General features: G+C 32.8%; 1 protein-coding gene across 2 annotated transcripts; it reads left to right on the top strand.

Moving 5' to 3' along the window:
- Window positions 1-3,441: 3,441 nt before the first annotated feature.
- LOC133689228 (calcium-dependent protein kinase 20-like) lies at window positions 3,442-10,375 on the top strand. 2 transcript variants are annotated; one of them, XM_062109017.1, is made up of 8 exons: window positions 3,442-4,811; window positions 6,435-6,578; window positions 6,673-6,825; window positions 7,280-7,395; window positions 8,250-8,417; window positions 9,097-9,321; window positions 9,423-9,507; window positions 10,122-10,375. In XM_062109017.1, the coding sequence occupies exons 1-7, from the start codon at window positions 3,902-3,904 to the stop codon at window positions 9,501-9,503; spliced, it is 1,797 nt and encodes a 598-aa protein (XP_061965001.1). In that variant the 5' UTR covers window positions 3,442-3,901; the 3' UTR covers window positions 9,504-9,507; window positions 10,122-10,375. The 2 variants fall into 2 exon arrangements, with proteins under 2 accessions (XP_061965001.1, XP_061965000.1); XM_062109016.1 differs by lacking the exon at window positions 10,122-10,375 and having other exon boundaries at window positions 9,423-9,764.
- Window positions 10,376-15,410: the final 5,035 nt, after the last annotated feature.

Raw genomic sequence — 15,410 nt, 5'->3', positions numbered from 1 at the left:
ACATTATTTTATTGGTCAATTTTTGTTTATGAGATCTTGTATTTATGACAAAATACCTTTAAATATCTCATATCATATGTCAACCTTCTATCAGTTAAGAAATATATTAAAATCCATTTATTTTAATCGTAATAAACTAAAAATGACACATTTGGTAGAATGATTTTTTGTTTCTACGAGTATACTTTGGAATCTAGTGTTCCTTAAAGTTTTATCAGTTTGTATTTTAGAAATGGTACTGGAGGCTGATAAAATGAGATGAACCATTAATTTTATTTTTGTTGTGTTCAGATCATAAGAAAGGCGAGGATGGAAGGATTGTTCTATTATAACTAGATTTTTATTTCTCAAGAGCTGCTTATTGATAATGACTTCAAATGTATTTTGGAGAAGCCATGGTTCCAAACTTGATACATGCTTTCTTTTATACAAAGTTTCGTATGTTAGAGACATTGTGTAGTACGCTCAAAGTTTAGTATATTTTGAGAGAAGGTGGTGGATGATTGAGATTTTATAGACGAATCAATGACTAGCCTCCTCAATGCATGTTTGTTACTCTCCATTGCATTTACTAATGCTTGCTATTTATTTCTATTTAATTCACTTGCTAAGTATCATGTCTGCTAGATCATGCCAGACCCAAATGTTTGAGTCAAAAAATTAAATTTTTTCAAAAGCATTGTTGTAACCCAATTTTAGATCCACCAAGATTTTCTCGAATGTTATTGTAACCCAAAAATCGACAAGCATGATTGAACCGCAAAAACAAACATTGTCTCATTCAAGCATGATTTTTTTTATTTATATGCAGTAGAACCTAATTGCAAACTCTTATTTGTTTGTCCAAGTTATTTTATAAATTTGTTATATTTGAAGAGGAAAGAATGAAAAAAAATGTTGAGTTCTAAGTGATTTATTTCAAGTTTTCAAAAATAAACTTTCTTTTTTTTGTATGCATTGAGGATGAAAATATTAGTTTTATATTTCCATTTAAGTGTTGAATAATTTTTTAAAGAGTTCATGCCTTTTTAAATTTGAGATATTGCATAATCTAATTGTCAAAATTTGTTATAAGGAGAGTTTATTCTATATTATAACTATTAGTATATACGAAAATTTGAAATATATGATTATAAGAGAACACTTTTGAATTGATACATTATGTTATAGGAAAAGAAAATACTGTATATGTAAAAGATTTATTATCCTTTCAACTATCTTAATTTGTGCAATTTTGTAGATGATTTCTTCACAAAAATTACAGATTAATAAAAAAAAATTGAGTGAATTTTAGGGATGCTTGTTGTTAATGTCCCAAAATAAAAGAAAACAATATAGAAAATATAAGAATATAATTGGTTAAAAAGAAAAGGATGAAAATACAAAATAAATATGTTTTTAGAACAACTATAAGTGTATCCTATATTTTCAAAAAAAGATGGACAAGTCTGGCATGATTGTTAGATCCAGACATGTGGGTCATGCCAAACCCAGGCGTGGGGCTGGCATGGTTGCCAGACCCAAGCACCTGGCTCTAGCAAGGTATTTGATATTTTTTCTTAACAATACATCAGAAGTCCACAAAGAATTATTAGAGGTTGTTTGTATGCGTGGTTGCTTCTACGTTTGAAGCAACCACAACAAACATTATGTTTGGTTACATAAAAATGCAATTTAATTTTGGTGGGGCCCATGATAATTCAAGTTTTGCACATGATTTTGGCGAAGCAACTCCTGGCTGCTTTTTGAATTTCAGCGTTTACGTCCACAGTGCAATTCACTTGCGCTGTTCGCGAGAACAATTTTTTTTCTTTCGATGTGTTTAATTTTTGTACATTTTTTTAAAAAAAACTAGTTTAGAGTGAATTAAATTTACTCGCATTGTCATGTAAATAATATTTTTCCCCAAAAACTAGTGTAGAGTGAATTAAATTCACTCGTAGTGTAATATCAAATCAATTTTATTCTTGATAATATTTTATCTAATTTTATTACACACTCAAAAAATTATGAAAACTGTAGTTCTTGTCAGATGAATTTTGTACGTAATGAAATTGTAAATGGTTTAATGGAATAATAAAAAATATTTTATATAAAGTATTATTTATTTCATGAAGTAATAGCAATAGTTAAATCTACAACATTTAAATTAAAAACCATCAATATTAATATATATATATATATATATATTTTTTAAAATTATTTTATAACCTTAATTTCAAAAGCATTCTTAACCAAACACATTAAATTACTTTTTGTTCAACCTCAATTTCAACCACAGTTTTAACCAAACACCTTTTTTTTCAAACTAACCTCAACTAAAAGTACTTTTTATAAAACAACTTTTTTCAAACCACAACCATAACAGCTACCGCAATACCAAACACACTCTTAGTTAAATGTCCTAAGACCCATTCAACCCATTTGTATAAGTATTTTGGTCTTCAACAAAACCATTACCTTTGTTTGGCTCATAAAAATTATACAAATCCTAGGTGCCAGACCCAAGCTACTTTGATCTGACAACCACGTCAGGCCCAAGTGACTTGGGTCTGGCAATCCTATCCAAGTATATTGTGGACCAAGACACAGTCCACTATAGACTTGCACAATGAATTCTCTAAGCTTTGAAGGCTTGAGATGAGGCTAATGTTATCTTTCACAAAACGTTAAATTATTATTTTGCCACTTGGTTGAAAAAATTAAAACCTTGATTGTGAGGGTATTTCAGTATTTTTCATAAGGTCATTGGTCATTAAACATTTGAGCGGAGATATGATAGTCTTTTCACATTTATTTGCATAATAAAAATAATATTTTATCCTAAGGTTAACAAAATTAAGACCTATTGCTCAAGGATTTTTTGACCTTCCATAAACTTAAATAGTTCAAATACATTTTTAGCCTTGGAATAGAAAAAAAGAAGCTTTGCATATATGGATATTTTTATTCTTTTACTGTTTTGTGTAATTTTCTATAATAATAAGGGGTATTTTGATATTGTTTAATTATTTTAAAATTCAAAAAGCTATGCTAGACCCATGCTTACATGGTTCTGACAACTATGTCAGTCTCAAATTACTTGAATGTCAACCAAGTATCGTAAAGTTAGCGTGGTTGTCAGACTCAAAGTTCTTGGATGTGGTAAAGAGTTGAATGAAAGTTTAAAAATTAATCCGCTTAGTAGATTTAATAACACTATTAAAATATTCTCCATACTTTTAATATTTTTTTAACATTTTAAATTTTTTTTTGATATTAAACTGGTTTACAGCACTTGTCAATATATTAGTAATTTATATAATTTGGGTGATAACATGGTTCCCCACGCACGTGTGCAGGCAAACTCCCTCCCGCGTGCCGCGCGCCATTTTCAATATTAATCCATAATTGCATCATGAAGATGGTGACGGTCCATGCATGGAAAAACATATGGTTTAATCACGTGAAATGTTTTCTTTAACCTCGCTCTAATTTCTCTTTAAACGACCACATGTCTCCATTTTGAACAATCAAATACGATGCTTTATTTGCTTACCCTTTCTCAAGATAAGTGCCTCTTTGCTTCATCTATCACTTTCTCTCTGATTATTTATTCTAGTTTCGTGCATGGATTTGGTTTTGTTGTTGCAATTTGGTGAGGATTTTTGTATTTTTTTTGGTGAATTCTTGACCATATTTTGATTAGTTTTGTTTCCAAATTAATGTCATTCGGAGCCAAATTGCAAAATTAGGGTTTGATTGAGGGTCTGGGATCTGATCACAAAGAAGCATCAAAGTTGTTTCTTGTTACTGTTAATGGGATAAAAAAAGATTCAATCTTTATACTACCTTTCAGAGAAGAGAGGCGGTAACAAGGACCTGAAGATCAATAGGGCTAGTTGTTTATTTTTTATTTTTTATGGGGAATACATGTGTAGGACCAAATCTAGGCAATAATGGATTCTTCAATACTGTTACTGCTGCTATTTGGCGTTCCCGGCCACCAGAGGACCGGTTGCACCTTCCTAAAGGAGAAGGTAGTAGCAAGAATAATGGTGATTCAGAAGCGGGTCCGGTTCGTGGATCAAAAAAATCTGAGGGTTCTAAAAAAGGATCAAATGATCATCCACCAATACTGGTCCAGAACACCCCGCCTGAACCAGTTAAAATGCCCAATGAAGCACCACCACCTAAAGTCATTGAGCATGAAAAATCCATTAAGCAGGAAATGAGAGAAGTGGGAATTGGTCAGCCAGGGGAGGAGCAGAAGGGGAAGAAACCTACTCATGTTAAGAGGGTTTCGAGTGTAGCGCTTCAAATGGAATCTGTGTTAGGGAGGAAAACTGGGAATTTGAAGGATATTTATAGTTTAGGGAGGAAGCTTGGACAAGGGCAATTTGGAACAACGTTTCTTTGCATTGAGAAGGCGACTGGGAAGGAGTTTGCTTGCAAATCCATAGCGAAGAGGAAGTTGACGACGCAGGAGGATGTGGATGATGTTAGGAGGGAGATTCAGATAATGCATCATTTGGAGGGTCATCCTAATGTGATAAAAATTGTGGATGCTTATGAGGATGCTGTTGCAGTTCATGTCGTTATGGAACTTTGTTCTGGCGGGGAGCTTTTTGACAGAATTGTTCGGAGGGGGCATTATACGGAAAAACAGGCAGCTGAGCTTGCGAGGTTAATTGTTGGTGTTGTGGAAGCATGCCATTCTTTGGGTGTTATGCACCGGGATTTGAAGCCTGAGAATTTTCTGTTTGTCAGTCAGGAAGAGGAGTCGCCGCTTAAAACGATAGACTTTGGTCTCTCAGTGTTCTTCAGGCCAGGTACACATCTGAGCATCACTTTTATGTTTCAATGGTTGGATTTAGCACCCCTTTACTTGAAGCATTATTGAACTAGTGCTACACTAGCCTTTTCTTTGAACTCTATTATAGCTCTAGAGTTCTTGAAAATATTTTCCTTGCCATCCAAGTACAACACCAATAATTTACTGACTAAATGAAAAAGAATATCAGCTCAATTATAAATAGCTTCTCTTTCTCACTTATGAAGATTTCCACTTGCCATGTACTTTTCCTATATGAGAATAGAATGGCTTGCCCCCTTTTCTTGCCTATCAACTGTGGAAATAATTATCAAAGAGGAAGAATGGTTACTGTTGTTGTCACGGATATTGTTAATGGATAGGCGAAAGGTATGCTTGGTTTCTCAAACAGTAAGATGGTTGATTATATGGATAAAAGCTTACTTTTGAAGTTTCTTCCCAAATTTAAAGAAGTTTTAGTTTGTAGTTAGATCTGAACTTATCCCCCTAAATAATTGCATTGAACTTATAGTTCTTGCTATTGAGATAAGGATAGAGATTTTGGTCTAGAATTTGAGGCAGTCTTGATCAAAACCTATTCTCTTCATGTTTACTATCATGATAAAAGATCTGGTATTGAGTATACATGGACACCTGGTAATGCTGTTCTCAGGCCTGATGTTCCACCCCTTAGACCCTTAATCACATCTTTTGTGACGATCTCTGACTACCTGTCATATGCAGAGAACACTGCAGGTTCATTTTTGCTTTAGTTTAGATCAGGTGATTGATTCTTCCCGAGAAAATTCTCTGTGGGCCATAACCCTCTTGAAGAGGGTGCTTTAGTTCAACAGAAAAAATCAGAATCCATACGAAATTGGTGCATGAGGAAATTAAGTGAAAGAGATTTATAGATCTGCTTAGAGCTTTCAATGAATAATAAACAGAGCTCTGATCAAGCCTGGCTGGACTTTATGAAAACATTTCCACCATTCACCTCTGATTTCGACAGTAAAAGCAAGCAAGCTGTGTCCAAACACATACAAGCAGGGTCATTGAAGTTTCAGTATCCAGATTTTGATTTTGATTTTGGCTTGGACGAACAAAAAATATATGAATATTTACTTTTATTTTGATAGCCTGCAGCGTGAGTTTCAATGCCAACATCTGAAAATTTGGAAATGATTTTCCATTCTAAAGTTGTTTGGAGCTGCCAATTGTGGCCTAAACAAGTGCCAGAGGCTGAATGTTGAACCTCTTAAGTTCCCAATACTTAACTGGCTTCTCATTGTAAGCTATTTTAAGTTTTTGTATGGTCGTAATGCACACAGTGGTTACAAAATATAGCAAAATTTACTGCTTCCTTATAATTTCTTAAATACACATCAGAATATAATTTTCTTCATTGACTATGCCAGACAATTTCATTATTTAGTACATGAACATTTCAACATCCATGCCAATATGGTTACCTTAGTATGCCTCCTATATGTTTCGCTTTAGAAGGGTTATGTTTGCCTGCAGTCAGCACATAGTCTCTCCATTGCCCATGCTTATTTAAAACTTTGGCAGCATTATGTTGTTTCTTCCTTAGTAGTCCTTTCCATTTCTGAAAAATTAACTAATGTTTTCATCATCTCAGGTGAAACTTTCACTGACATAGTTGGCAGCCCCTACTATGTAGCTCCAGAAGTGTTGCGGAAGCTATATGGTCCAAAATGTGATGTTTGGAGTGCTGGGGTGATCATTTATATTTTGTTAAGTGGGGTTCCCCCGTTCTGGGATGGTGAGACTCTTGATCTAGAATCATGTTATTTTATACCTTTATCTAATGATTATTTGGCTGCATGTAATTTATGCTCTGTCATGTTTGGGATCAGAAACGGAACAAGGAATATTTGAGCAGGTTTTAAAAGGGGAACTAGACTTTGAATCAGAACCTTGGCCTAATATCTCTGAAAGTGCAAAAGATCTTGTTCGGAAAATGCTAGTAAGGGACCCTAAAAGACGGCTGACAGCCCATGAAGTTCTCTGTGAGTATGCATACCACTATAATCTAATCTTTAAATATCTCTTTGCCAAATAAACCAGTGCATTGTTTATTATTAGTGTGTTGTGTCTCTTTTGTAGTTGTGTTTTTTAATGATAACCCTAATTTTCTTTTATCATGATTCACCATAGCTTCTTGAAATTTTAGCTTATAACAGAACTGAATGGAGGAAAATGCTCACACAGCTAGCTGTAGCTAATCGGAGATTGAGGTCTAGTTGACTTGAGCTGAGTTGTTGCTTAAGTGGATGAAGTCATGAAACAAAATCGGAAATTAAGTTCTGTTGGAAATGTGAAAAGATACTATAGTACAAAACTAGCTTGATGGGTGATGGTTTAGGAGGAGTTAGATGATATAAAGAACGTGTCTTGATCTTACTAGTTTCTTTTGTCGCCAAGAAGTAGCAATAGTTACACTATGTTTTTGTTCTCGTGCAGGCCATCCTTGGGTGCAGATGGAAGGTGTTGCACCTGATAGACCTCTTGACTCAGCTGTTCTAAGTCGGTTGATGCAATTCTCAGCCATGAATAGGCTCAAGAAAATTGTCATCCGAGTGAGTACTTATAATCCCTGAACTCTTAAAAATTTTGTGCATGCTACACAGCAGACATGGTAACTGTGGAAAACTTAGGTCATGCTTTGGATGCTGTATCATGATAAAGAACATACTGAGACAAGGAATGCAATGGAGCTGATCACTTCCTTTGTTTGGTTGCCAGACTTATTTTGAGTGGAGTTGCAATGCTAAAACATCAATATAGAAACATCATTTATAATCTTTTGATAATTAAAAGGTGATATGGCTGTTCAGTTTTACCTGCAGTTTTGTTTCTTGCATCTATTAATGAAAAGATGTTACCTGCCTTTGAAACAAGAAGAGTGCATATATCGTAGCATGATAATTGTGATTTTAAACCTTTTGACTATTCCATGCTTTAAGCACATATCTCTTTGTAACGCAAGCATCTTTATGTTATTCACCAGTGTATTTTTTCATTATAATTTTTAGTCTAATGTGCTTTGCATATATAAATACTGCATTAAAGGTTGCTAAGCTAACCAAATATCATCATTGAAGTCATCATATAATTAAGCTTACATTACAACTCTAAATCTCTGCTTACAGGTATCAAGCATTTCTTGTTAGCTGAAGTATTTGCAACAGTGCTTTTTTCATTTGAGTACATTGTTTCACATAGTGAGCACCATACTTCATAGATGCCATTAAATGATTTGCCATCTGAATGTTAAGTGTGTGATTACATATTGTACATGATCACTTTCTCTTAAAACAGATATCTTGGTTGAATTGCTTGAAGTTTTCACTTGGTATTTTAAAGACAACAATGCGAGGTCCTTGCTAAAACCTGTTCTTTTACTTACCATAAAACTTCTTTTTCATTTCAGGTCATTGCTGAAAGCCTCTCTGAAGAGGAAATTGCAGGTCTGAAAGAAATGTTCAAGATGATAGATGCAGACAATAGTGGACATATCACTCTTGAGGAACTGAAGACTGGTTTGGAGAAAGTGGGTGCTAATACCAAGGATTCTGAAATTGCTGGGCTAATGCAAGCTGTAAGTCTGTTTGAAATTCAGATTCAAGGTTTTTATAGTTATATAGCATAGGATCATGATGGTAGTTTTCTTTCTTACTCTTTTGTTTTTTTAACAAATCACCTTGAGACTTTCTGCTGCGAACCATTAAGCGATTTCAGACAACCCGGTCATCTTAGGTTAAACATGACTAAATTTAGTGTGAGTCTCTCTGAAATGAGCTAGATAAGTAGCTTGTGTGCTTTGACCAAGATTCAAGTACCATGTTTCTATTTTCTTGATGATTACCTATTAAACAACTCATAGCCAAGCCATTGTCCGATTTAGCTCAAATATGGAGAAAAGCATGAACAACCCGAGATATAGGAACATGGTGCATGATTTTGTAGGTTATGTTTAAAGAGCCTAGGTCCCAGGGAGTCTTGGAACAAGACACAAACACGCACCGACACACGTGCACAGATCATAAGAAACCTGTCTAGCATCTAAAATGTAAATGGAGAACATGTGGAAATTGATATATTTTGGTTACCATTGTTTTCTATGAGATTTTATCATGGCTGTTAAATTAACTAGTGAAATCGCCACTTTAGCTCCTGGATCTCCCAGATGATTGTCTTGGATGAATTATAACATCAGTGTTTGCCCTCATCCATACAGTTTGATTCTGACTAAGCTTCCTACCTGTTAAAAATTTCAGGCTGATGTTGATAACAATGGTACCATAGACTATGGTGAGTTCGTAGCAGCCATGCTCCATCTAAACAAGATTGAGAAGGAGGATCATCTATATGCAGCCTTCTCATACTTTGACCAAGATGGGAGTGGGTACATCACTAAAGATGAGCTCCAACATGCCTGTGAGAAGTTTGGTTTAGGAGATGTTCAGTTAGATGAAATTATACGTGAAGTTGACCAAGATGATGTAAATATCTTCTTGCCAATAACAATTTTCATTTACCTCCAGGTAGAAAATAGTTTAATTCATCGGCATGATTTAATTTTTCACTTTCATATTCATTTCAGGATGGACGCATCGATTACAGTGAATTTGTGGCTATGATGCAAGACACTGGTTTTGGCCAAACCAGATCACAAATAACTTAGGCATGTAAGATTCAGATAAGCCTTTAAGCAGGAGTTAATTTGTATTTTCTAGGTGTCATAAGTTAACAGAATGTGCAGCGCATACTGTTGTAGAGAGGAGGCAGGCTTCAGGGAGGTTAAGAGAGGGTATCCTATTCATTTTATTCTTTTCCAAGTTGTATTTACCACCTTTTAGGTTCCTGTTAAATTTATTCAGATGGATTAGATTGCAATTTCCCATGTTTGAAAACTTTGTTCATGATTAAATTTTTTTTTTCCCCAGTTATTTTTGTCTGTAGTATGAACGGTGCTTGATATCTCTATCGGTCCTAAATGGGTACTTGGCATGGTTTTAGTGCTCACCTTTTAATGATTAATGTGCAAATTACGTATCTTAGGTATTCACATATAATTCAATTATGCAAAATCTTCTTCTTGGAGCTAGATAACATCTCTTTCCAATGATGTTATTTGTTCACCATTATGTTCGTTGCCTATTTGCTGAAAACACAGAGATGTATACATGTTTTTGTCGCGTTGTTTAGACAAAAACAGTACTCCAGCAGCAATCGTGTTTGACACGAGTTCAATCTACATTTGTACATACACAATTGACATTTTCTTTTGTACCTTGTCCAGCATCTTCAACGGACCTTGTTCAGCAGGACCAGCACCGTGTCACGGTTGTAAATACCGTTCCTCAGTGATGAAAAGGCCAGCATTGTCTTGTCTGATAGGAGAAATGACACTACTTTTGTTTGTGTTGTGTCCATGTCAATAAAGAGTGCGCCACGACGACTTGGAAGCATACATGTAGAAATGGCTGCATGTGCAATTGCCGATGTACTGCTTTGTTTTAGCAGGTTCATAACTGAAAGAAAGCAACCAATTCATAGATTTTAATTTGATGCCATGCGTGGTTGAAGGGTCTTTCTCCAATTGTTGTCCTATGCAAGGCGTTCTATCAAACTGACATCTGCGGTACCATTTAACTTGCGCCCTAAATGGACCATGGCAAGTAGCCTTCCTAATTTGCAAATATGCCAAACCAAGCAAAACGTCAATGAAAATGGGGCGATCAGCTTGATGCACTATGTTAAGGACTTTCCATAACAAAATAAGAAAACTAGAGAATTAAAGAGAGACATGAGAAGAAGAGAGACAAAAGGAACTTCATTTCTGCAGAAAAATAATTTTTTATTACTAATCTCTTATATTTCATACAATTGGTGTTTATGCATAGGTAATTTCCACTAATTGTAACTAATTTCAAACTACTAACTAACAACTAACTCAACATCCTAACTTTTTAGCCATGTAGATTCTTTCTTGAGCATTAGCTTGATCTCATCCTTGACCCACTTATAAAGCTGAAAATATAATAAGATTTTGGTAATGAAGGGTTTAATGCATTCCCTAACCACTTAAGTTCTTCAAATATCTCTTTACATATTCTTCCATATATTTATCTTGCACAAGTTTGTTGAATTCATCTGCCATATCTTTTCTATTGCCAAACCTCATGTAAATACCCTTGGTGAATTCTTCCTAACTAGCCAAATCCCTTCCCTCTATACAAGAATCCTTCATATCACATCTCATCTCGAAGAACTTCTTATATTTTTTTATCCAACTCCTTGGATTTTCTCTTGAAAAGTTGGCAATTCCACCTTAAGTAAAGCTACATTGTACCTTACCCTTTGAACTTATTGATTTCCCTGGCCTTCCTTCATGTTAATTTATCATGTTATTGGAAATTAATTCATCAGAAACTGTGTTATCCCTTCCCCCTATCTACTTTTTGGCCTCTTGTGATTATCTTAAAAGTAGTCATTATAGCCTTCAACTATAAATTAACTTGATAGATCTTCTTATTTTACTCATCTGCCATTTCTTGAAGTTTCTCGTGTAGGTGTTGAATCTGTTCATTCACCTTCCTTCCATGCTCTTCTAAAGCCTTAATTCTATTATTCTTCATTTTTGCTAATTGTTTAGTAGTAATAATATTCTTTTGGTTATGGAATGTTGACTCTAATACCAATTGTCAAGGACTTTCCCTAACAAAACAAGAAAACTAGAGAATTAAATGGAAAAGTAGAAGAAAAGAAAAGAAGAGAGACTGAAGGAACTGCAATTCTGTAGAAAATCAATTTCTTATTATTCATCCCTTACGTTTCATGCAATTAGTGTTATATAAATGGACTTTATGCCAATTCTAACTACTAACATAATTCCACCAACTAACAACTAGCTCAACTTCCTAACTTTTTAGCCGTGTCAATTCCTTCATACTGGTTCAATTCTATAATTGTCAATTATTGTAACTATTGTTGCAGCTGTCTAAACTATTTTCTATATAAAAAGTTGTAATAGCCTTTAGGCAAGAGGAGACATAAATATATAAAATTAGGTATCATAAGAGTCTTTGTATAAATATAATGTTCTTGGTTTTTGAGAGTTTTAAATTATAACAAACCTTATTATTCTTCATTCCTGTCTATGCTAGTTGGTATCAAAACACAATGATTCATAGTGATTTTGGTTAGAGATCGTAGAGGAAGTGTGTTGTGGCTCATCTATTTTTAGTAGTTAGTTGTTTTATGTTGTTGAATAACCATGGTTAGAAGAGGTAGCATAACAGGACATGCTTGTGTTGAAAGGGATGATAAGATTTTCATATGGAAAAAGACATTCTAAAACTAGAATGTTATTTCCATATGTACGAGTTTCTTTTATTAAAAATCATGGTGGTGGGATCCATGATGAGGAAGACCATATAAAAGTGTTGTGTTGAGGATACATGATGGGGCGAATCGCACAAAGATGTTATATTAAGAGCATATGTTGTGGTAGACTACACAAAGATGTTAGGAATCCACAATGCGGTAGACTATATAAAAGTGTTGTGTTAAGGATCCATAATGGAACGACTCGCACAAAAATGTTATATTAAGGACATATGATGTGGTAGCCCACACAAAGATGTTAGGGATCCACAATGAGATAAACAACATATAAAAAGATGTTTGTGATGAATGGTGGTCTTTTAATAAGGTTTGAACTCGATGATAAGTTTCTTTCAACTTAGAAAGACTAATTTATAAGTTTTTTTTAAAATAAATATTTTTTTTAGTTATTTTATTTTATTTTTCTATTCAATAGTTTTGTGTTTTTTCTAGTTTTTCATATTTGAATTGAATATATTTTCTATGCTATTTTTTCTATTCAGTATTACTAGGGTTTTTTTTTTCTATATAAAAATTGTAATAGCCTTTTAGCAAGTGGAGACATAAATAATTCATCAAGTAGTCCAAATGAAATCATTATTAACTAAGTAAACAATGTCTTTCTTTTACCACTGGTTATTATTAATATTTTTCAACTTTTAATTATTATACCATATGTACACTAGTCTTGTTTTTATAAAGGACATCATCATTTACATTAGTCTCCAACAAAAATCTCATCATTCATTTGTCTCTGTTCATAAGGATAGACTTAGAATTCATTGGCTTCCATACAAGATGCTAAGCTTAACATTCATCGGCTTTCATCAAGGATGATAAGCTTGTTTTTCATTAGCTTCCACAAGGAAGACGAGCTTGTCTTTCATATTACATTTTTCTTTCATCTTCTTTTTTTTTTACACCACAATACAATAATATAAATAAAAGAAACTTACAACAATAATTTAAATAGATAAGGTGTTAAGCACCTACTAACTCTTCCTGCCGACCTCACTCCCCTAGCTGAACATCTAACTCTTTGTGCTCTCCTGAATTTTAAAAAGGAGATATTAGTATTTCTAACAATTTAACCACATGAATCAATATCCATGTTATTACAATCTCATCTATATTTTACTTTCATCAACCTAATTATTACCATAAATTTCAATATCTTGATAATCTACTAATTATTATTTAATTTCTTTAATCCCACACCTTTCACACCATGTTTTGAAACCATACATATATTCTATATTATCAAACCTCACCAAAATTTCTAAGTACTCATTTCTTATTAATTCAAACATTTCATGTATTTTCACTTAAATCTTTGTTTATTTATAATTTAATCACCCTAACTAATTTATCCATTTAAGTAAAAAAAATCTTTTCAATTGTATACAAATATTTTCCTATTCTTTTCAACTTTAACCTAACTTTCATTTACCAATTCCTACTTTCATATATAAGCTATTCGAATCTTTTATATTATCTAACATTTTGGCCTCTTTCTAAATTTCATCATCTTACATATTAACAATTTGGTTATTATGAACAACACTAATAAAACTTCAAGCTTCCCATATACAAACTTCAACATCATATAACAACAACTAAAAATACATACCCACATATAATTCCCTAGTATTTACACACATCACTTCCATTACATTTTACATTAAACTAACATAAGTTCAACCATAAGATTACTTACTTTTCCATTTATTTTATTTCATATAACTTCAAAAATATTTAACTTAAAGTCTAAATCTTGCCAATTTCACAAGTTTACAACTTTTACTTAGGCTTTAAAACATTAAATCTTAGTATTACATGTAAACTCTCAATACATAACTTCATTAATCATAATTTTCTCATGCAATTTTAACAATTTATCAAAAATCTCACATCACTTTAATCAAATAAACCATTCCTTAAAAATTTCTCCTATGGTCGACCCTGAGGGCTTTTCATCAACATATGTTTTACTCAATTTTCTTTCATGATTTATACTAATAAACAATCATCATATAGTAATTAATAAAATCACAACTTTATAATTTCCTCAATTCTTTAACATACCCTAAAAGAAAACTTAGGGATTTCTTCCCATATCATAATCAAACTTCAAATAACATGAGTTATATAATTTAAGACACCTTACCTAAAGGTTTTGAACTCGAAATCATTTTCTTTACAACTTCCTTTTCAATCCTTTGTTTCTCACTAAACTTAATTTAAATTCCCTCGAATCTTTGGCTTATAATGTTTTTCCCTTTATAATATTTCCTAGACCAACCCAAGACCTTTAATTTTGGAAGAATTTAAGTGGAAAGTGCAAGAAAAAAAAAGATTAATCCTTCATTTTCTTCTTTGTGGCAAGTGGGTCATTATCAAAAGGAAGGAGATGGACTTTTTTATTTATTTACAATTTTTTCCTTAATGAGTCCATATATTATTTTTTGTATTTCCTCCCGGCTATTGGTAATTTTGTATAGCTTTTCAGAACTTTAATTGACCTAAAATTTTAACCTAAGGTAGAATAACATGTTAAAAGACTGCTCAAGAAATTTCAGCATAATTCAACAGTTGGGTTGAGAGTTATGTTTGATAGCAAAAATTGGACAATAGAAAATATTCTTATACAAAAATCCAGACTCCCACTTTGTTTTTTATTTACATAAATCATCAATATTTTTAAACTAATTCATTGAAGACTTTCATTCATATTTATCTCTCATAAAAATTTCATTTCAATTAATAACATGTTTATTTTATTTATTTTCTATAGTCAAACTTTACCACTAGTTGATAGAACTCATAATTTTTTTTATACTGAAGGGTCTATAATTATTTTGTCCAATTAATACCTATTAGTGTTGAGGAAAAAAAAACAGACTTAGTTTTCTCTTTTAGTGTTATGCAAGTTAAAATGCTAAAGTGGGATAAACAAGGTTTTGACAATATTTTTACTCACAAAAGAAGGGTTTTATATAGGCTTCAAGAAACTCAACATGATGTCACTAAGGGAGGTAATCCTTTTTTGTATGATTTAGATAAGAAGTTGACAAAAGAATACAATCTCATTTTATCTTAGGAAGAGATTTATTGGTTTTAAAAGTCTAGATGCCAATGAATTACTTTTGGAGATAAAAAAAAAACTCATTTTACTTTCATAACAAGGCAAAGATTAGAACGA

The sequence above is a fragment of the Populus nigra genome, chromosome 3 (assembly GCF_951802175.1).
Source record: "Populus nigra chromosome 3, ddPopNigr1.1, whole genome shotgun sequence".
Classification (NCBI taxonomy): Eukaryota; Viridiplantae; Streptophyta; class Magnoliopsida; order Malpighiales; family Salicaceae; genus Populus; species Populus nigra.
The sequence above is the reverse complement of the archived record's forward strand: the minus strand, read 5'-3'. Positions and strand labels throughout refer to the sequence as shown.